The 25,536-nt window shown below is 44.2% G+C and overlaps 2 protein-coding genes and 1 long non-coding RNA gene across 7 annotated transcripts in view; 2 read left to right on the forward strand and 1 right to left on the reverse strand.

Annotated features, from left to right (window-relative positions):
• The window catches only part of ZGRF1 (zinc finger GRF-type containing 1), a 55,653-nt gene extending 55,178 nt beyond the window's left edge, over positions 1-475 (forward strand). For all 4 annotated transcript variants that reach the window (XM_061419354.1, XM_061419356.1, XM_061419357.1 and 1 more), the window contains exon 30: positions 124-475. In XM_061419354.1, the coding sequence (XP_061275338.1) occupies positions 124-284 (161 nt within the window). In that variant the 3' untranslated portion in view covers positions 285-475. The remainder of the gene's footprint in view (positions 1-123) is intronic.
• Positions 476-697: 222 nt separating this feature from the next.
• On the reverse strand, positions 698-23,011 carry LOC133249246 (uncharacterized). Its single transcript, XR_009736891.1, has 2 exons — positions 22,861-23,011; positions 698-1,539 (listed from the first exon to the last, which is right to left on the reverse strand). It is a non-coding gene; the product is annotated as an uncharacterized LOC133249246 (long non-coding RNA).
• NEUROG2 (neurogenin 2) lies at positions 21,966-24,862 on the forward strand. 2 transcript variants are annotated; one of them, XM_061419367.1, is made up of 2 exons: positions 21,966-22,547; positions 22,920-24,862. In XM_061419367.1, the coding sequence occupies exon 2, from the start codon at positions 22,921-22,923 to the stop codon at positions 23,731-23,733; it is 813 nt and encodes a 270-aa protein (XP_061275351.1). In that variant the 5' UTR covers positions 21,966-22,547; position 22,920; the 3' UTR covers positions 23,734-24,862. The 2 variants fall into 2 exon arrangements, with proteins under 2 accessions (XP_061275351.1, XP_061275352.1); XM_061419368.1 differs by lacking the exon at positions 21,966-22,547 and adding an exon at positions 22,554-22,832.
• The last annotated feature ends 674 nt before the right edge of the window (positions 24,863-25,536 follow it).

Genomic DNA, 25,536 nt, shown 5'->3' on the forward strand with positions numbered 1-25,536 from the left:
TGTTAGTGCATGGGGTGTTTTGGGTAGGAACTACTCTGAATTTGCCACTGTGGGTGATGAATGAAATGATGAAATGGACGCCACTGTAAAATATGGTTGTCTCATGTTTTGTATCTTTTTAAGGGAGGGAAGGTGGATTGCAACATGCAAGCCAGTATGAACCACAACTGGACCATCTCCTTAAAGATTATCTTGAAAAACAAGCAGAAGAAAAACAGAAGAAAAAGGCTGAAAAAGATAAATTGACAGATAAAAAATCTTATTCACAAAAAGACATGGTATAGTTTGTAAAGTTCAAATTCATTTTACACTGTACATTTGTATATTTTTACTACTCCCTAACCCTTGTAATTGGGGGGAAAAAAGATTTAAATATAAGTAAAATCTGCTCTTCATAAAAAGTGTAATTACTTAAGATAGGCAAATGTTGAAGGAACTATAAAATCTCACCAATAAAAATTCTTTCTGAAAATTACAGCTCTGTTTCTAAAGAAATGAATTTTTCAAGGAGCGGGAAAAAGCTTTTTTGGGGATGTTACTTCAAAAATAAGTGATTATCTCAAAAACTCATCTTTTAAAATGCATCTACACAGTTATACCAATATACTCCTTTCTGAACTACAATGCTATCAGAATCTTAAAAAAAGAAATATAATGCCCTATCATTCTGTAAGTAAAAACATATTCACAATAAAACTTCCTTTAAAAAAATATTTATTTGATTGTGCTGGGTCTTAGTTGCGGCATGTGGGATCTAGTTACCTGACCATGGATTGAACCTGGGCGGCATGCCCAGATTGGGAATGCAGAGTTTTAGCCACTGGACCATAAGGGACATTCCTTCACAGTAAAACTTTTAAGAAGTACAAAAGAAAGAAAAAAAAAAAGTATCTAAAAGTTCATTCCTAGAGATCAGATCAGATCAAATCAGATCAGTCGCTCAGTCGTGTCCGACTCTTTTCGATCCCATGAATCGCAGGCCTCCCTGTCCCTCACCAACTCCCGGAGTTCACTGAGACTCACGTCCATCGAGCTGATGATGCCATCCAGCCATCTCATCCTCTGCGCTCCCCTTCTCCTCCCCCCAATCCCTCCCAGCATCAGAGTCTTTTCCAATGAGTCAGCTCTTCACATGAGGTGGCCAAAGTACTGGAGTTTCAGCTTCAGCATCATTCCCTCCAAAGAAATCCCAGGGCTGATCTCCTTCAGAATGGACTGGTTGGATCTCCTTGCAGTCCAAGGGACTCTCAAGAGTCTTCTCCAACACCACAGTTCAAAAGCATCAATTCTTCGGTGCTCAGCCTTCTTCACAGTCCAACTCTCACATCCATACATGATCCATCCATAGCCTTGACTAGACGAACCTTTGTTGGCAAAGTAATGTCTCTGCTTTTGAATATGCTATCTAGGTTGGTCATAACTTTCCTTCCAAGGAGTAAGCGTCTTTTATTCATGGCTGCAGTCACCATCTGCAGTGATTTTGGATAGTGGTGCTCAAAACTGGCCATGACTCTGCAATAGTAGGTGCTCAATAACGATCTGTTGGATGAACAAAGAATGAATGAAAGACTCCCTTTGGCTCATTTCCTTCTGGTCTTTTTTCTATGCATTTGTTTGCACAGTAGTTACTGGTATATATTATAATGGATTTTAACCATTATAAAAAGAATACATTCCCCTTATAGAAAATTTGAAAAATTCAGAAGAATATACAATGAAAAATAAAAAGCATCTAGAGATTCCCCACCCAGAGATAATAATTGCTAATATATTGCTTCAGTCTTTTTTCTATGCTTATATTCTATATTTATGTATGTAAATAAGTTAAACCATTTGTATGATTTTTAGCCATTATTAACAAAGGAACATTTACTTATCCTTCATGGAAAAATAGCAAGGGCTTGATTATAATTAATAATCAATGAAGTATTTGTCTTTACCAATTACAAACTCATGGCTCAAGTCACTCAATATTTATTTTAAAGATGCAGGACTACCATGGTGGTCCAATGGTTGAGAATCCGCCTTCCAGTGCAGGGGACATGGGTTCAATCCCTGGTCATGGAAGTAAGATGCCACATTGCACAGGGCAGCTAAGCCCACACTGTGCACCTAGAGAGCCTGCCAGCTCTAGAGCCTGTGTGCTGCAGTAGGAATACATTGCCACAATAGGCATAATATGCCATAATATAGATCCAGCACAGCAAAAAAAGATGCAGAAAATTGCTTACTGGAATTACTTCACTATGAAAAATGACCCAGTCCACCTCTATGAAACTTTTGTTTGGGAGAAAATGAATCTAACAAACAAAAGTTGTAATTCTCCAAGCCTTGTCCACAAAGTGTCAATGTTTACAACAGCAGGTTCTCTTTAGATGTAAATGAAAGCTGTAACTTGAGTTCCAGATGATACACAACTGGATAGGAGACACCCCAGAAATCACCCATCGCCTGCCGCAGACCCCTGTGAGCTCCGCATGTCTTCAGTAGGTTAACTCGGACAGAGACCCGGGCCTGGAGATGGTGTGTGAGATGCCACCTGCAGGCTAGTCAGCTGAGTGCCCCAGCTGAGCTCTGCATCACCATCTTGAAAACAGGAGTGGAGAGAAGCCTTTAGCAATCTGTCATTACCCTAAACAGGCCTCACTGAGCCAGAAGTTACTATGCTACCCTGGAATTGTGTGTCTTACGACCGGAAGAAAAGGAGTAACCTTAATGGACCAGTTTACTCCCAGGCTCTCTTGAGAATTCAAACTTGAGCACCACATGATGTCAATTATATGAACAACAAAGGAGCCACATTTTCATGATGTGAAAAGATGGCAGAACAGAAGGACTTTGAGCTCTTCTCTCATGAGCACACCAAAATCACACTGACTGCTGAACGACCGTCAATAAAAAGACTGGAACCTAGCAACAAAAAAAAAGATTCTACATCCAAAGACATAATGAAGAAACTCAACAAGATTTTATTTGATATGATCAAATCCCAAACACTCCAGGTGGGCAAGCTGCAAACTGAAGAACAATTACATTACACAAGTTCTTCCACAGGAGTGAGGGTTCTGAGTCCCACATCAGGCCTGGGGGTCTGGCATCAAGAGGAGGAGTCTAGAGCATTTGGTTTTGACGTCTAGCAGGGCTTGAGGAGCTCCACTCTTGGAGGGCACACACAGTCTCACGTGCACCAGGACCCTAGGCAAAATAGTGACTTCAGAGGAGTCTGGGCTAGATTACCTGCTGGTCTTAGAGGTTCTCCTGGGGTGCTGTGGTGCCGCTGTGGTGCACTGTGGAGCTCACCAGTGACAGAGGTACTGGGGAGCATCCACTGATGTGAACTGTCCTGGAGGCTGCCATTTGGGGACCAAGACCTGGCCCCACCCAACAGCCTGTAGGCTCCAGTGCTGGGACATCTTAGGCCAAACACACAGGGTAGGAATACAGCCACATCCATCAGCAGTCAAGCTGCCTAACGATTTCCTGAGCCTATAGCCACCTCTAGACACATCCCCTGACATAGCCCTGTGCCCCAGAGGGCCAAGACCCAGCTCTACTCATCAGTGGACAGGCACCAGCCCCTCCCATCAGGAAGCCTGCACAAGCCTCCAGACCAGCCTCACCCACCAGTGGGGAGAAACCAAAAGTAAGAAAACTAAGATCCTGCAGCCTGTGGAACTAAATCTGCAGATGCAGATCAGAACCTACCCTGGGACCAGCTGGTGCCTGGCCCTTGCTAGGATGCGTAGGACATCCCCCCCAGACGACCACTTATCCAAGGTTGAGAATCATAATTAACCTTCCACATACAAAAAATACAGATATAAACTGGGACGAAATGAGACGGCAAAGGAGTATCTTCCAAATGAAGGAACAATACAAAACCCCAGAACAACTAAGTGACATGGAGATAAGCAGTTACCTGAGAGGGTTCAGAGTAATAATCATGAAGATGTTCCAAGAACTGGGAAAAAGAATGGATGCACAGAGCAAGAAGCTACAGAAAGTTTTTAACAAAGTCAGAAAATATAAAGAACAACCAGAGTTGAAGAATACAATAACTGAAATGAGAATCACACTAGAATAAACAATAGCAGAATGTATGAGGCAGATGCCCTGGAACAGAATAAAAAGAATGAAAAGAAATTGCGACAGTTTAAGAGACCTCTGGGACAACATCCTGCACTCTGAAAACTCTAAGATGCTGATGGAAAAATCAAAGATGATACAAACAGGTGGAAAGATAAACTGTGTTCTTGGATTAGAAGAATTAATATTGTCAAAATGACTATACTACCCAAAGCAATGTACAAATTCAGTGCAACTCCTATCAAATTACCAATGGCATTTTTCACAGAATATTTTTTTTTTCCCACAGAATATTTTTTAAAAATTTGTACGGAAACACAAAAGACCCTAAATAGTCAAAGCAATCTTAAGAAAGAAAAACAGCTAGGGGAATCAGGCTCCCTGACTATAGACTATACTACAGAGCTACAGGAATCAAAACAATGTCGTACTGGCACAAAAACAGATATATTGATCAATGGAACAGGGTAAAAATCCCAGAGATAAAACCCATGCTCTTATGGTCAATTAACCTATGACAAAGGCAAGAATACAGAATGGAGAAGAAAGAGTCTCTTCAGTGAGTGGTGCTGGGAAAACTCAACAGCTACATGTAAAAGAATGAAATTAGAACATTCTCTAACATCACATACTCAAAGTAAATTAAAGACCTAAATGTAAAACTGGATACTATAAAATTCTTAGAGGAAAACACAGGCAGAAAACTCTTTGACATAAATCGTGGCAATGTCTTTTTGGATCCACCAGCTAGAGCAATGGAAATTAAAACAGACAAATGAGAAGAAATAACCTTAAGAGCTTTTTTGCACAGCAAAGTAAAACATGAACAAAATAAAAAGACAACTTACAGAATGGGAAAAAATATTTGCAGACAATACTACTGACAAGGGATTAATCTCTGAAATATACAAATAACTCATATAGCTCAATACCAAAAATACAAACAGCCTAATCAAAAAATGGGCAGAAGATCTAAATAGATTCAGTTCAGTTCAGTTCAGTTCAGTCACTCAGTCGAGTCCGACTCTTTGCGACCCCATGAATTGCAGCACGCCAGGCCTCCCTGTCCATCACCAACTCCCGGAGTTCACTCAGACTCACGTCCATCGAGTCAGTGATGCCATCCAGCCATGTCATCCTCTGTCGTCCCCTTCTCCTCCTGTCCCCAGTCCCTCCCAGCATCAGGTTATTTCTCCAAAAAAGACATACAGATGGCCAACAGACACTTGAAAAAATGTTCAACATCACTTATTATTAGAAAAATGCAGATCTAAACCACAATGGGCTATCACTGTACTCCAGTCGGGATGGCTATCATCAGAAAGTCTACAAATAATTAATGCTGGAGACACTGTGGAGAAAAAGGACATCATACAAGGTTGGTGGGAATGAATATTGGTACAACCACTAGGGAGAACACTATGGAGTTTCCTGAAAAAAACTAAAAATAGAGTTACCACATGATCCTGCAACCCCACTCCTGGCCAAATATCCAGAGAGAGCCATGGTTCGAAGGATACATGCACCCCAGGATTCACTGCAGTACTATTTACAAAAACCAAGACATGGAAGCCACCTAAGTCCCTGTTGACAGATGAATGGATGAAGAAGATGTGTTATATAATGAATACTACTCAGCCATAAAAAATAATAAGAATGTTCTCTAAATTTTTATTTACAAAAAAGTCTGTTTGTGCATCATAGAATGAAACAATCCAATTTCTAGACTGAAATACACTCATCAATTGCCTTTGCTTTATACAGGCATTTGGGTATATATGTTAGGTTTTTTCCAAGATTCTTTTACAAACACCACATTGATCCCTAGGGAGGAGAACAAGTAGTCTCCCCACTTTATAAATGATAAAGCCAACAGAGAAATTGAAGTGATCCATCTAATTGACCATAAGTAGTACAAGACAGGGCTAGAACCCAGACTAATCCAACTGAGGCTTTTCTACTACATGGTACTGCCTGAGTGGTAAGTCATTCACTTTATCAAACTGTGAAAGACACTGAAACCAAAGATTCTACAATCCTCTTTGATTAAACCAGACTGATTTCCTGTTAATTTAACTTGGTTAATTTATATGCAACACTTTACTAGTAATTTGTTTGAACAATCTATACCTTCCTGGTTAAATAAACTTTGCTAGAAAAATGGGATTGTTGAATTTTCTTTGAAGTTCTTGAAGGTCTACATTTGCTACTAGAAGATCTGTTTGGATACAATGGAAGAAAACTGATTTATCAACAAAGAGGTAGTAATGTGGCTGAGCTGGTAATTTTTATTATCAAAAGTTAATGAAAAACAAATAATTATGATTCATATTCTGCTCCACTCTGCAGCAAACCCCTATCCTTAGAAACATATGTTTCAATATTTGAGTTACTTGTGAAAAATCAGAAGTTAAAATCTGAGATTATGAAGCCCAGCTTAAAACTTCAAGATAAAACATAACTATTGGTATAGTTCTTTAATATTTGAACAAAAAGAATGTTTGATTTGGAGATGCCAAAGCAAACCCCACATGCTTCATGCTCTTCTTGACTACGGTTTAATTTAAAGACAGCTGTGAAATAGCTTTATACTAATTTGATTTTTTTATATTAAATAAGAATGAAATGGAAATTGGTGATTTGCTCGACAGATATTGGACCCTGAAAATTAAATAATTGCTCTAAAAGCATTAGCTCAACACTGATTTGAAATGCCTGCTTTGTAATTAGTCTTGAGTGAAATGTATGTTTAGTTCAAGTTGTGTTTTTTGGTTTATATTAGTATGATTTGATTATAAAGTAAAGGAAAAATACAATCCAAATATCACTGCAAGCCTTTGAATTCCTTTCATCCTAAAACACCAGTTAGGTTGATTTTTAAAAAACTCTTCTATTAGTCTCTTAATTATTGATATTCTTTACTATTTTACTTTCTAACTGAGCAAATCTGATCTTGATAATGTAGTAAATGAAGGTCTGTATATGTGTGTGTGTATGAAAAATTAAGAAGTAGTCAACTCACAGGTTAAAGAATTAGTGGAGAAGACTTCCTAAGTGAGTTTTAAGGTACCAATTGCTTATTAAAACAAAATCTTCAAGTCCATTGATTTTATTGGCTGAATGAAGATGGATTTGTAGATTCTTAGAACAGAACAGATTCTTTGGCTCCACTGAAGTCAGTGCATTCACTAAGCATCTACTTTGTGGCTGGTCTGTGTTACATGGAGAGCAGTCTGGTTCATTCTGGAACAGACATGTGGAACTTGTTTTATTTCTGAGCCCAGGCATGAAGAATAGGTGAATCAGTTACATATCACTCTACCCCTATATGGGGCAAGCTCAGTTCAGTTCAGTTCAGTCCAGTCGCTCAGTCGTGTCCGACTCTTTTTGACCCCATGAATTGCAGCACGCCAGGCCTCCCTGTCCATTACCAACTCCCGGAGTTCACTGAGACTCACGCCCATCGAGTCAGTGATGCCATCCAGCCATCTCATCCTCTGTCGTCCCCTTCTCCTCCTGCCCCCAATCCCTCCCAGCATCAGAGTCTTTTCCAATGAGTCAACTCTTCGCATGAGGTGGCCAAAGTACTGGAGTTTCAGCTTTAGCATCATTCCTTCCAAAGAACACCCAGGGCTGATCTCCTTCAGAATGGACTGGTTGGATCTCCTTGCAGTCCAAGGGACTCTCAAGAGTCTTCTCCAACACCACAGTTGAAAAGCATCAATTCTTCGGCACTCAGCTTTCTTCACAGTCCAACTCTAACATCCATACATGACCACTGGAAAAACCATAGCCTTGACTAGATGGACCTTTGTGGGCAAAGTAATGTCTCTGCTTTTCAATATGCTGTCTAGGTTGGTCATAACTTTCCTTCCAAGGAGTAAGCGTCTTTTAATTTCATGGCTGCAGTCACCATCTGCAGTGATTTTGGAGCCCCAAAAAAGAAAGTCTGACATGGGGCAAGCTACAGCTCTCCTAATAGAGAAACTGGGTGGAATCCTGGAAGTAAGAAAATTGGGCTTTTGGGGGGCCTAATTTTGGAATATATACTTCTAAATAAACCAAGAACCAACAAGGCCATGATGTATTGGGAGCTCAGGTTCCCAGTATCCTCAGGTTTCTTATGATAGAGTCAGTATCAGGCTTTCACACTTAAGATTTTGAGGTTGAGGCCAGACACTGAGGACCAAGTAAGGCAGTGTGGAGTAAGAAGAGGGATGGCTATACGTGGTGAGGAAGACACATATGTGGTTGACAAATTGTGAGGCGTGAAAAAATTCTAGGTCTTTCAACACAATTGTGTGCATCCAAATGACATCTCCTACTGGTCTTTGACTTCTTTTAACTATCATGGGCCCTATCGAGTGTTTTGAATGGATAATGATAATCTGGACCCACATGGTGACATCACATGAGTCCGGGTATCAGGCAAAGTGTAATTACTGAGTCTAGATATTGTATGTGACTTGCTTTTATGTGCTGGCATACTCTATAAGCAAGCTGACTAAATATAAAGAGTCAAGGACAAAATTGATGACATACTGCAAAGAAACTACACATATAACTTTAGTGCCAATGGCTCTTCAGAATGCTATTTTGCATTTATAATTTGGGGTCAGCATTATCACAGGAGATGCTAAGTGTTGAGACAATATAATCAAGTGATCTGCTTTTCTCTTCTTTGATTGCCTTCTTATTGAGCATTTTCCCCTATATTTTAAAACAAACCAAACAGGACATGTTTCTCTTGCTGTCTTCTCTGGGTCATTTATGTGCCTAAGCATATATAACTTGAAGCAGACCTTCATATGTTAAATATGACAACCTCATTTTGTGTTGTTTGTATTCATTATAGCACATCTATCGCCTTTTCCTTGTTTTTTAGTTTTATTTATATACTTTTGATAATAACATATGTGTGGGGTCAAAATTCAAGAGGAACTGAAGGGAAGAGAATGAAAAGTCTCCCTCCATCCTGTGTCCCCAGCTACCTAGCTGCCATCTCCAGAGTCAACTGATACCATATTTCCTTCAAGAGACAGTTAACTAACATGGGAGTCCATACATATAAGTGGTCTCCCCCTTTACATGGTAGCCTACCGTGCTGCAGTCCACGGGGTCGCCAGGAGTCGGACACGACTGGGCAACTGAACAGCAAGAAACGACAACTACCACACATCCTCCGGTACCTGGCCTTTTTCACTAAACAGCATATCTTACAGTTCATTCCATGTTGTCTATACTCTTTAAAAATTGCCTGAGATTTGTCATCACCTAAATTACTTCAACATGTCGCTGACCACAACCTCACCCTCCCTTCACCTCCACATACTTGCCAGCTCCACCAACATCTCTCATCTCCTGACTCCTTACCATTCTCCCAGCCTCCTTTTATCTTTTCCTGTCTGTCAAGACACCATTGTGTTTAATCACTCTCAACAGTCCTGATGCCTTGCCGCTTTGCTGCAGGTTCTTCCAGGGATTAGTCCAAACATCCTCTTCCATTTTCTTACACCTGGGCAGCTGGGTGCTGGAGAGAAAATTATACTAACGTGCAGATGTTGCCACAATACATTTATGATAACTGAGCTCACAGGTCCCATAGGCCCAGAAGTTATATGTCCCTAGTAAGTGCTTCAGCTCATTGTTTCCAGTCACTCTTCCCACCAAAATGATTTTTCTAACATGCAAAAATCCTATGAATTCAATCAATCTCTCCCCCACATGCTGCTGCTGCTGCTGTTAAGTCGCTTCAGTCATGTCCGACTCTGTGCGACCCCATAGATAGCAGCCCACGAGGCCCTCCCCGTCCCTGGGATTCTCCAGGCAAGAACACTGGAGTGGGTTGCCATTTCCTTCTCCAATGCATGAACATGAAAAGTGAAAGTGAAGACGCTCATTCGAATCCGACTCTTAGCGACCCCATGGACTACAGCCCACCAGGCTCCTCCGTCCACGGGATAGCCCCCCTACATGAGATAACCACTAATCTACTCTGTCACCATAGATCAGTTCTGCCTGCCTTAAAACTTCATGTAAATTGAACCAGTGTCTACTCTTTTGAGTCTTTTCACTCAGCATGTTTTCAGGTGTATCCATGTTATTACATGGATCAGCAGTTCATTCCTTTTAATTTGAGCATATTCTGTTGTATGAATTTTGTTGTGGTTGTTTTAAATCTGTTGGCCAGTTCTTCACTTCTGAGATAATTTCATCTTCTCTAGTTTCTCTGTTCTCTCTGAAATTCCTATTAGTCAGATGATGGACTCCTGGAATGATAAGTATCTTATCCTTACTGCTGTTTATATCTTTGATATCTTTTTTGCTTTTAGATTAAAAAGACTTTATTGGTGCTGCAGTCCATGGGGTTGCAAAGAGTCGGACACGACTGAGCGACTGAACAACAGGCTGAGTGTAGGTCTGCTTCCTTTACAAGAGGTAGTTCCTGTTTCCCCAGTTTTCATGAGGTATCAGCCACATGTATTAGCCTTTAGGAAAGTACTCCAGAAAATGTTGCCTCCTTTGGCTACTTACTGCAACCTAACAATATAGGGTGAAGAAAAAACTACAAAAGAAATCATTCCTTTAGAAGACAGTTCTGGACTTCCCTGGTAGTCCAGTGGTTAAGAATCTGCCTGCCAATGCAGGGTACACAGGTTTGATCCCGGGTCTGGGAATGTGCTCTATTCCACGTGCCATGGAGCAACCAAGCCTGTGCACCACAGCTACTGAATCCAAGCTCTAGAGCCTTCGAGCCATAACTACTGAAGCCCATGCACCTAAAGCCTGTGCTCCACAACGAGAGAAGCCACTGCAATGAGAAGCCATGCACTGCAACAAAGAATAAGCCCCGCTTGTTGCAACTGGAGAAAGCCCAAGTGCAGCAAAGAAGACCCAATGCAGCCAATCAGTAAAAAACACACTAATTCTCTTTGAAAAAAAGTTTTGCCAAGAGCACTGTTACTGATCTGCACGGCCTTGGCATAGCCATGCAGTACATACCATCTGATCCATATTAATTAATAAAGAGGAGGAAATGAAAAAAGTGAGAGTCCTCATGCCTTGTTGACCTCAGTTTTGACTTAGCTGTCCTACAATGATTAAATTCACTCTCTGTTCTATAGGTACAGGTTTATTTCTTCTTAAATACTGAATTAGAAATTTCCAGCTGCCAGCAAATTGTGATTGAGATCACATCAAGGGATTCTTTCCTGTCCAAGTGCGTGGGACCGAGGAATGTATTACTGACTTCTGATTAGACTGTCTGCATATGTTTTCATTATTATTTTAAAATTCTGTATGGCATATTTTTATTTCATCCCTATTTTGTGAGGAAAAGAAAAACACTTGGGATAAGAGGAAAGGAAAAGGCTGTTATTTTAATACCATGATACTTCATAATTAGCTTATTTCAAACAAAGGGATTGTTTTCAAGCATCAACACAGGGAAAAGTGAGCACTGTTGATGCCAATTTCATGAGACTGAGGATGAAAGTAAGGTTCAGAACAGAATCCAAAATACCATGTGATTCTTTGAGAGTGGCCAGCAACTTAAGGAACAATGCACTTAGCCCCAGAACAATGTCCTTGGGCCTCCATGACTCGTTTTCTGAGAAATAGTGTTGGTCTCAAATCCAGTACAACTCAAATAATTGGTATAAGAGCAGTGGTCACTAGGTTCACAGAAATATTAAAGCTGTACTTCCCTCTAATTTTTAGTGACACAGATTCTCTACTGGGAAATTTTTTAAAAGGGAAAAGCTATATTCGAGTTAAGGCAGTAACAAGAGTTCAAGTGTGGGTTAATATTGACATAAAGTTTCAGTTTCTATTTCTAGACTGTTTCATTTTTTTCAGAATTTCTTAGTAAACATTTACCATGAAAATATCTCTTGATTTTTCTGCACGATATTACATTGTGAGATTATTCTTTCTTTTCCTTCAAGAGAAAATGAACTCTCAAATGCTCCAAAATAAAAACCCAGGAGAAAAAGAGAATTTGCTGAGAAGAATGCCAAGAATTATCCTCTTGCAAATCCTTTCCTTTCTCTTATCCCGAGTCCTGCTGTCTCATGCACTGACAATAATACAACATCGTTTCAGTGTGGTGATTGCTGCTTTAAAAATGCAGAGTTAAACAGAAACCCACAATAGCCTCCCTTGGGGTAAAGATGGTTTCTGTCAACAGAGAAAGCCTAAGACCTAAAAGCATAGGTAAGCAAAATTCAGAATTAAACATTTTCCGGATCCTGATTTTAAAATAGAAGCTTTAGAAGCCATATATTCAAGCACAGAATAACAGAGGAGGCAAGTTTTTAATCACCTCTGAGGACTGGTCAAGAAACACATTTAAGAAAGATTAAACACAAGTAATTTCCTGTTAGCAAATATTATTAAATGAGAATTATTACTTTGAGACATTGGTAAAAAATCTTTCTTTAGAAATTCATCAAGTCCCTGGGATCTCATCTCTCTGGGAAAATTAGACGTGATTTACCCAGAAAAGCATTGAGAAGCTTTTCTTTCTCTGCGAAACCCCAGGAACTGTGAGTAAACAAAAATTAAATTTTGAGAGAGCAATATGGAAACACATACATTACCATATGTAAAGTAGATATCCAGTGGGAATTTACCATGTGACACAGGGAGCTCAACCCAACTGCGTTGTGATGGCCTAGAGGCTAGGATGGGATGGAGATAGGAGGGAGGCTGAAGGAGGTGGTGATTTCATGATGTAGGGCAGAAATCAGCACAATATTATAAAGCAATTATCTTCAAAAAAAATTTTTTTTAATTAGCACTGAATGTTTCTCTTCCATACATTTCCATCATAGTTCAAGAACAAGTTTTAAATGTTTGTGGGGAAAAAAAAGTTACAATATCCTGTGTTTGTGCTCAGTCCTGTCCTACTCTTGGCAACCTGATGGACTGTAGCCTGCCAGGGTCCTCTGTCCATGGAATTTTCCAGGCAAGAATACTGGAGGGGTTGCCATTTCCTGCTCCGCGGGATCTTCCTGACCTGGGATCAAACTTGAATCTCTTGCATCTCTTGCACTGGCAAGCAGATTCTTTACCAGGGAAGCCTTTTCCAGGATTCTTTACCTGGGCAGCCCTACAATATCCCATGTTAACCCAAAGGGTCCAACTCCTAGGGCCTTAACTATAACTGTGAGCAAATTCTATGATATAACTCACCTTACTTCAGACATCTCTGATCTGAAATTTACTCCCAATCTTTAATAATAAGAGTAGAAAAGACAGAGGCACTTTGCAGAAGGCCAGTGTTGTTGTTGTTTTTTAATAACAATTTCTGATTATAAATGTTCCAAAATTTACTCGGAAAACACAAAAAGAGAAAATTTAAATTACCAATAACAAAAAGATAGCCACTATGAATACTTTTTTGTCCAGGATGTATGTGTTTGTATTTCCCTACAATCAGAGATAAATATCATATACAGATTGGGGTCACACTAAGCATTATATAGAAAGTTTTAAAAATTAAACATCCAGGCTTCCCTGGGGACTCAATGGTAAAGAATCTGTCTGTCAATGCAGGAGACATGGGTTCAATCCCTGGTCCGGGAAGATCCCACGAGCTGCAGAGTAACTAAGCCTGTAAGCTGCAGCTACTGAGCCTGTGCTCTAGAGCCCTGGAGCCACAACTACTGAAGCCCTGCAACCTAGGGCCCATGCTCAGCAACAAGAAAAGCCACCGCCAGAAGTCCTGGCACAACTAGGGAGCAGCCCCAGCTCGCAGCACCAAGAGAAAAGCCTGCACAGCAAGGAGGATTCAGCACAGCCAAAAAATAAAATAAATAAAAATTAAGTATCAATCAAAAATATGATCTTAAAGTCTGCATAACATTTTGGTATTGTGGCAGTATTGTATTTATTATGAGTCAATCTCTACTCTTGGCAGATGAACAGCTTAAAAGATTCACAGGTACACTTGGCAAAGTGCAATTTTGCCTGACAAAGTTAAGGACAAGCCAACTGAAGCAGGAAAGCAATGAAGCAGAGGGGAAACAGGAATGTGGGTGTCTGGATCCAGGGGATGAGGCCTAAGGCGACTGCACTTGGTGCCTCTCGCACTCCTTTCCCAACAGTTTACACACCCGACATCTAGCTAAAATGGGCACTGAACACCAATTCGGAAGAGAATAAAAAATACCAGGGGAGCGACAAGCAGTCTGGAGAATGAATCTGGAAATGGCTGTAGGTGGGAGGAGAGATACCGATCCGTATAGATACAGTATATTCCCAGCAAGCGCGTAAGAGGTCCTTTTATTAGTCTGGAGTCCAGGGCTTTCCCCCAAAGTACTTAGTCTTGGCCTCACTTCTAGCTGCTAAACAGCTAAATCCTCACAAGAAAGTCTTGGGACCCAGGCCCGCTCGTCTCAAACTTGGCAGCCATCAGAACTACCGGGGGCGGTGTCTTACGCGTCTGTTTATTTCTACTCGGAGAAGCCCACCATCGACAATTTTGAGCCTGAAGGTTAGAAGTGGCCGAGCCTACGCGCTCGTAACCGGAGCCACAGGTGAAGGCCCCAGAGCGCATCCCAAGAGGAATGCGAAACGTCGCCCAGCCCCACGCCGTGTAGGCTCCTCCGCGGACCCCGCCAGAGGGCACCAGGACCTCGCCGCGCGCGCAGCGGCCCCGCACCTGCGGCCAGACCTGCAGACGTTCAGGTGCCACCCCGCAGGCCGCCGTGGGGTGTAGGGGGCGCCGCCTCCAAACCCAGCCGCTTTCCGGCTCCCTCGGCCAGCGCCTGAGACGCTGTTTTGTGTTTTGTTTTAAAAGCCTTCCCCGCCCCGGTACTGCTTGAAGGCGTAAATGAGAGAGAGTGGGAGGGGTGAGAGGGGGAAATGGAGAAAAGAGGCGCGGGAGGACTGAATGCCTTCTTTAAATTACTGCTGACACCTCGGTTCCAGGCCCCTAAAATCTCAATCAACAATCCATTAGAACTCAACAGGAGTAAAACGAAATCCTCGTTTAAGTGTATTTATCCGATCTCCTTTCTCTCTTTCAAATGCTAAATCCATTTCAGCATATGCCCCCTTCTTTCTCTAGCCTTTCTCTCAAGACTGGCAGCCCATACCACTCTTGTAAATATGAAAGATGCTAATCATATGACATATCACGTCTCCGTCGGAGCCGGAATAAAGCCTTCAGATTTGGGATCATTGCCTCCAGACAACAGCTTCATCAGCCGGAAAGTTGGTTTTTTTCTCCTTTCCTTCAACTCTCAATCCCTTCTTTGTCTGGAGTAAAATGCAGCCGACTCGAGCCACCCAGGCCATATGGTTCACTCTGTATTTTCTTAGTTGAATTCTGAATTGTTTCTGTGACTTGCGAAAGTTTTTTTTGGAAGTGCGTATAAAGACATAGAAGAGCTACTTGTGCAGGGAGCGCTACCGGGCGCGCCGCGGCCGCCCCCTCCCGGCCTGGAGCCCGGGCGGTTGGCTGCGCGGAAAGTGATGCCGGCCACTGCACGGTCGCGCGGCTAAGACCCGCGGGCCACAGCTGCCGGTTCGTTTGCTATGCGGCCTCCGCGCCTCGCGGAGGGAATGAAATTTGGGGGGAAAGAAAAGATGAATTAATCAGGTGCTAGGGTCGACCCCAAATGGTTTGTGTCCTAAAGTATCGTTTTGGATCCGTGAAAATAAAACATAGCCCGGCTCTCTTCCGACACTGTATTACATTACAGTCTTATTGTCTACCTAACACGGTTTTCTGACATGTGTTAACTTTTTCATTTTTTGTCTACCGATTTGAATGTAAGCTCTTTGGGGGTAGGAATGGTGTCTGTTTTGTGCAGGGGTTGTTCCCAGGGCTTGGTGCAGTGCTCGGCACACACTGGTTGCCCGTGTATGTATAAAGGAGGGATGACTGAATGAGTGCGTTAAGTAGCAAGATGATGTTGCCCAAAGGAACACATTAAAGAACTTTCTCTGCTTAAGATTCGAATTTATTCATCCCAACCTGGCTCTTTTAATTTATATTATCAACAAACAATAATTTCCAGAAGAGAATTCAGTGTTTGGGGAGGTTACGTTTTTCCTTAGTTGGGAGAAGAGAGGGAAAATCAGCTTTCAGATCTTTTTTCCATTGCTTTGAATGAATTTTGTGTTTTTCAGGTTTGGGACTGTCCCTGCGAGAGAGCAGGCTGCCAAATTTCCTTTCTCTCTAACTCCTTACACAAACCCCAAAGAGTTCTTTCACCAAATCATTAAATTCTACAGAGGTGGTCAAGCTCGCACTGCTTTTCATGAAACGGAGAAAGAAAAGGGTCCTTGAAGTTTAGAAGATGCCCAAGGAAAACTCCTTGAATGACATCAAAAGAATGAGTTTCCATAGCTGTTGAAGCACGAGGGCCATGTATCCGCACAAAGAGGGACCGGGGCACCGGGACGGGCTCACAGCTCTGTCCCAGGACAATTGGGTCACTGAAATAGGGAATTAATTACCATTGGAGAGTGGGCAGCCCATTCACCACTGGCTGAGTTTTATTAAACGCCAATATAAATAACAAAACAACTCTTGTGGCTGCACTATTCCTACACGCCAAAGGAAGGATTATGCCGGGGATTAACATCTTAAAGTCTATGAGACTTTCTGACTCAAGGCTCGGAGCTGGTAATCGTGTTTGTCTCCTGGTTCAGCGATTAGTGATCTCTTTCTTGCACTTTCCCCTGGATAGCCAATGTCCCTTTTTGCAGGCACAGAGGGGTGAGGGGGGCTTCTCTCCCTAGTGGGCCCCCAGCCCCCAATTCAAGCGCCGGCTGTTCTTTTCCCCTTACCTGAGGAAAACAATCAGAAAGCTGGCGGAGACTGGTCAAATTTCCTACAGTGACTTCTTTCCTTCGTGGGAAAGAAGACGAGTGGTCGGGCAGCGGGTCGCCTACCGAGTGCAGAGAAGCCTGCCGGGTTCTGCCTCTCCGGAGCTGGTGGGAAGAGGGTAGAGAGGGCGCAAAAGGAAGGGAGCCTTTCAGCACCTGCCGGGTGGATTTCAACACCATCAAGAAGACCTCCTGCGTCAAGCTGGAGTCCCTGAATGGTTGGCTTGGGGCGCCAAAGCACATTATACAGGTTTAGGACAAGGGAATAAGGGTCCCGAGAGAGAGGGGTTACGACCTTCTCTGCCTTGCACCTCCTCTTGTAGATTCCCCCGGCCGATCCCCAAATACGGAAGAGGGTGGGGCTGGCCCACTGAAGCTGCCGCGCACCATCCTAGCTCTGACCTCTGCAGGACTAGAGTGACAAACCCTCCCCCACAGGACCCGAGGGAGAGATCCAGGATGAGACAGAATTCCGCACAGGGGTCCAGTAAGAAGACGGGGAGGGAGAGGGTGATGAGTTTACACTATTATTGTTCTTGACCTCCTTGCCTCCACAGAAGGGGACCCCCCAAAAATCCGAGCCCACTCTGCCTCCCAGCGCTTCACCATCTGCTCATCACTAGTAATGAACTCTGGCGTAGCAAAGAGCCCTCCGCAGGGAAGGGCGGGGGGATGCAGAGGGGGCTAATCATTTCCACTCGGTCTTCAACCACTCTGGAAATCGGAGTGTTTCTAGTCCCCAGCATAACTAAAGCTATTCAAGATTGGCTAACTTTTTCTTTCCATCTTTCCGCCTTTTGGAGAGCTAACCGGGTGGATTAGGATTTAGGCTACAAAGCCATCCTTGGCAGACATCATCTAGTCCTTTTTAGCAGAGCAGAGCCCCTCCCTTTCCTTGAAGGCAGGACGGTTTACCGTGAACTGGAGGATGGGCTGGTTGGGGAGGCAACTTTTGCTCTTGTGCTTTCTGGGAAAAGGACCTTTCTTCACACCCATCCCCGCCCCCCCCCCCCAACATTCACCTGCAGCAGCAAAAGTATGGTGGGGTGACCATTTGTCCTCTTCGGCCACTTGTGAGGTCGAAGTGTGGATGGGATGTGTGGATGGGCCCCACAGCAACACCTACCCTAAACTTTAGAGCTCTTGGGTCGTCTCAAAGTTCAAGCTTCTTAAAAACAACGAAGACTTTCTAAAGGTCTCCACCCCCCTCCCTGCTCCCCTTACTTCACTTTTCTCTCCCTACACAACCTCGGGCCTCCTTTCTTTTTAAGGCTTGGGGATGAGTTTAAATCACTGGGCTCCCATTTCTTGATTACTGCCTGCTTTGAGCTTTTGTTCTCTTAAAGTAGGGATTGCACACAGAAAGAGGGGCTGAAGATGAACAGTTTGACCCTTTAGGACAGTTCACGCAATGGACAGGAGCGGCCCTCGGTCACCAAATTCACTGACGCTATTCACGCGCTCCCCTCCCCCTTCGCATAACATTTCAGCCTCGTTTCATCTGGACAATCTTTTAGACCACACAAGTGCCTCTTGAATTTATTTAAGTTAAAAGAGTGCTAGAAGCATCCAGCTAAGGATATCTGGCACTGGCTTCGTCTTTGCAAATCTGAGTACAAATCGAAATTGCTTTCTTTCAGCAAAACCAAGCAAAATGTGGAACAAATAAAATATTGCGGATGAGTGTGAATGGCTGGCTTCTGAATTGCACTAGTGTGTTAATAGTTCTTGATGTTCTTCTCTTTTAAAAAACAACACTCTTCATAGTAGGAAATATTTCCCGAAATATTATGAACAGTGATGCTTTTCTTGAAGGCTACTAAGCAAAAACAGAACCAAAATTCTTAAAATTCCAAGATAATGTTATTGTTTAGTCACTCAGTCGTTTCTAACTCTTTGCAGCCCCGTGGACTGTAGCCCATCAGACTCCTCTGTCCATGGGATTTCTCAGGCAAGAATACTGGAGTGAGCTGCCATTTCCTTTGCCAGGGGATCTTGCGGCCCCAGGGATTGAACCCAGGTCTCCTGCATTTCAGGCGGATTTTTTTCAAACTACTGAGCCACCAGGGAAGCTGGAAGATAATATAGGGGGTGATTAAAAAAAAAACAAACTTGTACTTTTGCACAGTAATCTAACACAAACCACTCACTGCATATAGCCAACAAATTCCTTACTTTAAAAAGTTACATAAACTCCATGGTATCTTTATAGCCACATAGATTAGAGATTGATTTCTGTCATTTGAATATGTACACGAGCTTATGTTTCTTTTGCATACTTTTTCCTTTTGGAAAGAATCTCCTTTCCTGGAAATTTCCAGAATCAGAAATGTGCGATTTACCCTAATAATATTTTACTGTTACTAAATATCTGCACAGGATACTCTTAAATATTCATTATTAACTTCTTACAGACAGTATAGAAAGTTTGGGTTTTGACAAAGAAAAGCATGTACCCTTTCAGCGCATCATAAAAACATAAAATCTTGGAAGAACATAAAAACTGAGGGGTCAGACACCCAAACAGTCTTAAAAATCATCTAAAGAAACCCATTGTGTGTTTCACTAGCAATAAACATTAAAACCAGCTTGATCTTGGAGTTTGTTTGGAGTTATACAAAATTCATCCGGTTTTCCTTTAAGCCTCCACTTAATTGGATTCCGATTCTGTTTTCCCCCTAATATATTTTATCATCAAATCAACCCAGCACTTCCTAGCCAGACCAAAAATTTAAAGACCTATCTAAAGTATGTTTCTACTGATACTAAAGTAAACTTTCCTTTGTTTCTACTACATTAACCTTGTCTTTCTTTGCAGGCCACTCCTGCCAGGAGATGTAGGTATGTAAAAGCTGACACTCCATAATATCTCCCATCATTCCAGTATTTGTTTTTAGCAGCCTTTGATCATTTCCTCAGAACCTAGCTTTCTCGTCCTATTTCTTTCAAAATTAATACAAAAATCCTGCATCCACTCCCATGTGTTCCTTCCATTTTTGACTAGACAAGACATAACAGAGTTTTCTTTTAGGGGGACTGTAAAGAATATTTACTTATTTGGCCTCAGTGATCATATCCTATAAAATAATGCTAATGTGTGCATCAACGATGGTAAGCATTTTTGGTATCTTTCACTATTGATGCATTTTTTTCTTGAACAAACTCTTTTATGAAGTTCTTCTTCTGCGGGTTCATGATACAGAGAGAGACACCCAAAGAAGGGTGAGACAGAGGTGAGACAGGCAGATGTTGTGTTCTGAAAAGACTAAACATTTCCCTTCTTTCTTGTTTAATATCTGCACTTCTGCCATATGAAATTAAGCTGTTCTAAAAGAACTGAGCAGGAAACTAGGGAAATAATGCTATTATGTTTAGGGAATTTGTTTTTAAAGTGGGTGGGGGGAAGAGATGCAAAGCACAAGTATCAACCAGCAAGGTGAAAATTGTGGCAATTTTCAAATATTTCAAGACAAAGAAGTCTGAGGTTGGATAGCTGCAGCGGGTAGCAGTCCCTTTCATGAGATTCTAATTTTCATTTTCTTTACTTTATGCCTTCCAAGCCTGCTCATTATCTCCCTGAAGAAAACATTAAACAAATTAAAACCATGCCCGAACACTTTCATCGTCCCTTTCTCTGAAATACAGCTTGTTTCCAATTCCCACAATCCGAATGAGACCGAGACCAGAGACAACATTCTTTTTCTCTCACCACTTCTCAAATCTTAACATTCCTATTGAGCCTTGCTGAAACTTAATCTGCAAAAGAAACTCCTCTGCAATCTACTGGAGTCCAGATGCATTCCCGCTACCCATGCACCATCTAACACTCGGCCCAGCACACACTTCTGGGTGATGTGGTTCTAAGAAGTCAGCCACTTCGACAAGAGGGTGGGCGTGAGGAGGAGGAGGAGGGAGGGAGGGATGGCTGTTGAGCAATTCAGAACAAGTTCCCTCCGAGGTCCAGTAGCCCTCCAGCTCTTTTTTCCTATTGAAAAGCCGGGAGAATCAGGAGGACGGGCCCCATGTCCCTACAACGCCCCCCAGCGCGGAGCAGAGGTCATGGAAATGTCAACGCAGCCCATTCGCTCTGCCGAGCTACAAGTCGGCCGCTCCTCCCGCTGCCACCTAGGCAGGAAGCCCTTTGCGGTCCCGCCCCACCATAAACACGGGTTAGCCCGAACGCGCCCCACCCTTCCCCGAAAACCAAAAACCTGTATGGTGCTGTGTGTCACACGTAAAATGAGGAGGCCCCTTTTAGCTCTAATAAGTGAGTGTTTTTAGTTTCACCTCCTCTAAAAGTCCATCAACTGCTCCCCTACTCTATCTCCCTGTCAGGAGACGCCTCTATAAATCCTCCAACGTCCTCTCTCTTCACCCTTCCACGTCAGTCTTTCTGGAACCTAAACATGCTTGCCCGCCAAGTGACCACAGCTCGCCATCCATACCCTATGCCTCCTTTAACCAAACGAAAGCGTTTTGAAATACTTTACTATTTGAGACCATTCCTAAGAAGCTTTGCCAAGAGACGTCCGGCTGCAGCAGAGGGCTTACTACTTTTCCTGGGATTCTGACCCCTATTAACTAATTTCTAGGATCCCGACGTCCGGGAGCTCAGAGGCCAGACAGCGCCGGGTGCCTTGCGGTGCGTGCGCGTGCGCGTCGGGACGGGGGTGGGGTGCGGCCGCGAGGACTGGGACCCGGGCGGTCGCCTTGGTCTCCCCACCCGCCCCCAGCGCCCCGGCCCCTAATGAGCCGCTGAAAGGGAGCGGGCTCCTGTGCGCGTGGCTCGCAGGCCTCCCGGAGTCCGGGGCGCCCTGATTGGCCAGCTGCGCCTCGCGACCTCCATTCATTAATAAATTAGCGGCACGCTCCAGCCGAGCGCGAGCCACCAATCACAATGGGCAGCGACGGCGACAACAGCCGCAGCTTGAGCCGATGCCGCCGCTCCAGCAGTCCGACCGCAGCCTCGAGCTCCAACGGGAGCTTTAGAACCGTGTTATGCTGATTAGATAAAGGGGGGAAAGAGAGGCGGGGGGCGATGGAAAGAGGAGGATGGATGGATGGCAGGGCCAGGGGAGGGGGGGAAGTGGGTGAAGAAAGAAAGAAATGAATGATGATAATGCAATGAAAAGAGTAAGCCGGGTAGGGAAAAGCGGGGGAGAAGGGGGGCCAGCACAGGGGAGGGGAGGAGAAAGCGGCGGCCGAGGGTTGGAGGGTGGGGTGGGGGCCCCGGGGGCAGATCTGATTGTTTTCTTGGTGGTATATAAGGGGTTTTAAGGAGAGTCGTGTGCCAGACACGCAGCCACTGAACCACAAGCAGCTTCGCTTTAACTGGAGTGCCTGGGAGTCGCGTGCCAGGAGTCGCGCGTCCAGGGACTGACTGACAAGACAGACACGCACCACCACCACAACACACGAGACCCGGGCGGGTCGCCGAGGCCGCCGGGGCTCTTGGCAAAGTCGCCGGTCAGAGAGGTCCCCCGCGGAGCCGCGCCGCAGCAGCGCCAGGCCCGGTGCCTCCAAGCCGGCAGAAGGAGCAGCGCTGAGCTCCCGGCTGCGCGGAGAATCGCAGCACGCGCCAAAGAGCGACGCCGAGGCACATTTAGAGAGAGAACCGAGTGAGTACCCGCGCTGCGGCTTCCAACTTAGGGGCGTTTCCCGCACGGCGTCCCACCACATTCGAACGCCCTTCGCCCGCGACGAATCTTTTGTCGCGGGGTCGCAGTCCCTTCCCGGGAGAGAACACAGCTGTCAGGGCGTGTCAGAGTTCGGAACCCAGTTGGCTGGCGACAGGGTCACAACAAGGGGCGCCCGCGAACTGGGAGAGCACAAGGCAGGGTTTCCTCCCCAATTTACTTTCCTCCTTGGCGCGATTCCGAGCGGGTCTTCTCGGGCGCGCAGCAGTAAGTCCCTATAACACTGACAGCTTACCTCTGCCGCTATATTCACACCCCATTTGGTTCTTTCTCCCTCTCTGCTCTCTTCTCCAGGATGTTCGTCAAATCCGAGACCTTGGAGTTAAAGGAGGAAGAGGACGTGCTGGTGCTGCTTGGCTCGGCCTCCCCCGCCTCAGCGGCTCTGACCCCTGTATCTTCCAGCGCTGACGAGGAGGGAGAGGAGGAGCTGGGCGCGGCGGGCGGAGCGCGTCGGCAGCTTGGGGCAGAGGCCGGGCCCGCGGCTCTGGGCGGCTCGCCGGGAGGAGCCGAGGGCTGCCGGCCGGCGCGGCTGCTGGGTGTGGTTCATGAGTGCAAGCGGCGCCCTTCGAGGGCAAGGGCTGTTTCTCGCGGCGCCAAGACGGCCGAGACCGTGCAGCGCATCAAGAAGACCCGTAGACTGAAGGCCAATAACCGCGAGCGCAACCGCATGCACAATCTGAACGCGGCGCTGGACGCGCTGCGTGAGGTGCTCCCCACATTCCCAGAGGACGCCAAGCTCACCAAGATCGAGACCCTGCGTTTCGCCCACAACTACATATGGGCGCTCACCGAGACCCTGCGCCTGGCTGACCACTGTGGCGGCGGCAGCCTGCCCGGGGCGCTCTTCTCGGAGGCAGTCATACTGAGTCCGGGAGGCACTAGCGCCGCCTTGAGCAACAGCGGAGACAGCCCTTCGCCCGCCTCCACGTGGAGCTGCACAAACAGCCCCGCGGAGTCTTCCTCGGCGTCCTCCAACTCCACCTCCCCCTACAGCTGCACTTTATCTCCCGCCAGCCCGGAGGGTTCAGACATGGACTATTGGCCGCCCCCACCTCCAGACAAGCACCGCTACGCACCTCACCTCCCCATAGTCAGGGACTGTATCTAGAACTGCCATCTCTGCTACCCACGCCAGGCCTTAGTGGGTACCCTTTCCTGCCCCCGATCAAGCCCTCCTCCCATCCCCCGCTTTCCATGCCCGGGAAACCGTCTCACTACTCAGAGCATGTGTAGCCGTTCTGATTACTCGGTTATTGGTTGCATTCCTTGGCTAAGTAAGGGCTTCCTTAGTTCAGCCGGGCTCTCTAATTTATTGGCGTGATGGAGCTTATTGTCGAAGAGGATTGTAGAGTTGGGGGCCGGGAGGAGGGAGGCACTTAAGGTAAAAAGATGCTGGGAAGAGATAAAGGTGACACGTCTAAAGAGTTTGTAGAGCGGACTGACGCTCCTGCCCTCTCGGTGCGATTCATGTGAATCTCCCAGGGGGAACGCAACCGGTTCCTGTGATCTCTTCACCTTTGCTTCTACATAGAGATGTTAATGTCGAGTAGAAAGAAATGTATCTTAGCATCTGAATGATTTTACCGGTAATAATATTATCCACAGATTTGCAATGGCTGGCATCTGCTTTATTCCCAGTGCTGCCTGCGGGCTGTGGGAATTTCACCTGTCAAACCAAACTTTCCCTCTCTGATGTGCACTTTGTTCTGTTTCCCAGATTCGTCACAATGCCTATTGTCCCGCTCTTCTCTTTCCTTTTTCTTCTCCATTTTGCCATCTGTCTCTTATGATTTATAAGGGGGAAAAAGTTGTTTTGTTAGAGGGCCAGGTTAGAAGTCATTGTATAATTTGTAGGCTTTGTAATGATTGAATGCAAGCGTGGAAATTTAGGCTGAACTCTCTATCAAAAGGAAAAATGTGGAGGAAAACGGAAAAATCAGGAGGGAGGATTGCTTCATGAATTATTTATCTCGACCTTTTAGGGGAGAAGAAACTCCCCCATTCTTTCAAGAGATTAAAAATAAATCAACACACTGAAAACCTAAGCAGACACGGAGCATTATCAGGATCAGCCACACACGTGTTTCCTTCTATTTATTATAAAGAAAAATTTCATGGGAAAAGTATGTATTTTTTGTATATTCTACAGAGTTTATTCTAGTATGTATTTACGTCTTGAAAGAACAAGAAAATTGTTCTTGTGATTAAACTATAAATAAAGTATCTAATTTTCATAATTTTTGTGTGTTTATTACTTTCCTGTTTAGGTGGCTTTTAGAAGAATAAGTTGCATTTTTTTTCTTAACTCCCTATATCTGAGTAGAGTACTTGTTTGTTTTTGTTTTGTCAATGTTTGTGTGTAGAATTCATTGACACATAAGGTCTAAGCAATCACAGGAAGCTGAATTATATTCAAGACACTAACAATGACATAAAAGTGTAACTCTCCATACAAATAAAAGCTTGTTTTTTAAGAAATCAATTTCTGAGCAAACAAGATTAGTTAAAAAAAAGTTTGGGTAATTTAAATTATAATTAAGTAATGATGAGCACCAAAGTTCAGAAACTTTGCTTTTAAAAAATAGTGGAGTTGAACTATCTTGACGGAGTGTGTAGAAATTTGGTTCTTACACTTCACTTCTTTGAGCTTCAGTTATCGTCTGTAAACAAAAGGGACTGGATAGTGATCTCTAACATCTGTGACATAACTGAGTGTTTATAAATTCATTATTGGAAGCTGATTTCATGTTAGCCAATTCAGTCTTTGTTAAAGCAGTTTACATAGACAAAACATCTTCAGAGAGAAAGCAAAAATGGTTTCCTAATCACCAGGATACATAACTCTCTAACTTGCAGCTCAGTCTCTAAAGCAGAAATCAATGCTCTTTGACTGGCCTTGGGTCAAAGATGA

Source organism: Bos javanicus, chromosome 6 (assembly GCF_032452875.1).
Source record: "Bos javanicus breed banteng chromosome 6, ARS-OSU_banteng_1.0, whole genome shotgun sequence".
In the NCBI taxonomy this organism is placed as follows: Eukaryota; Metazoa; Chordata; class Mammalia; order Artiodactyla; family Bovidae; genus Bos; species Bos javanicus.

Coding starts and splice junctions, on each gene's coding strand:
- NEUROG2 (XM_061419367.1), top strand. CDS start 22,921: ATGTTCGTCAAATCCGAGACCTTGGAGTTAAAGGAGGAAGAGGACGTG.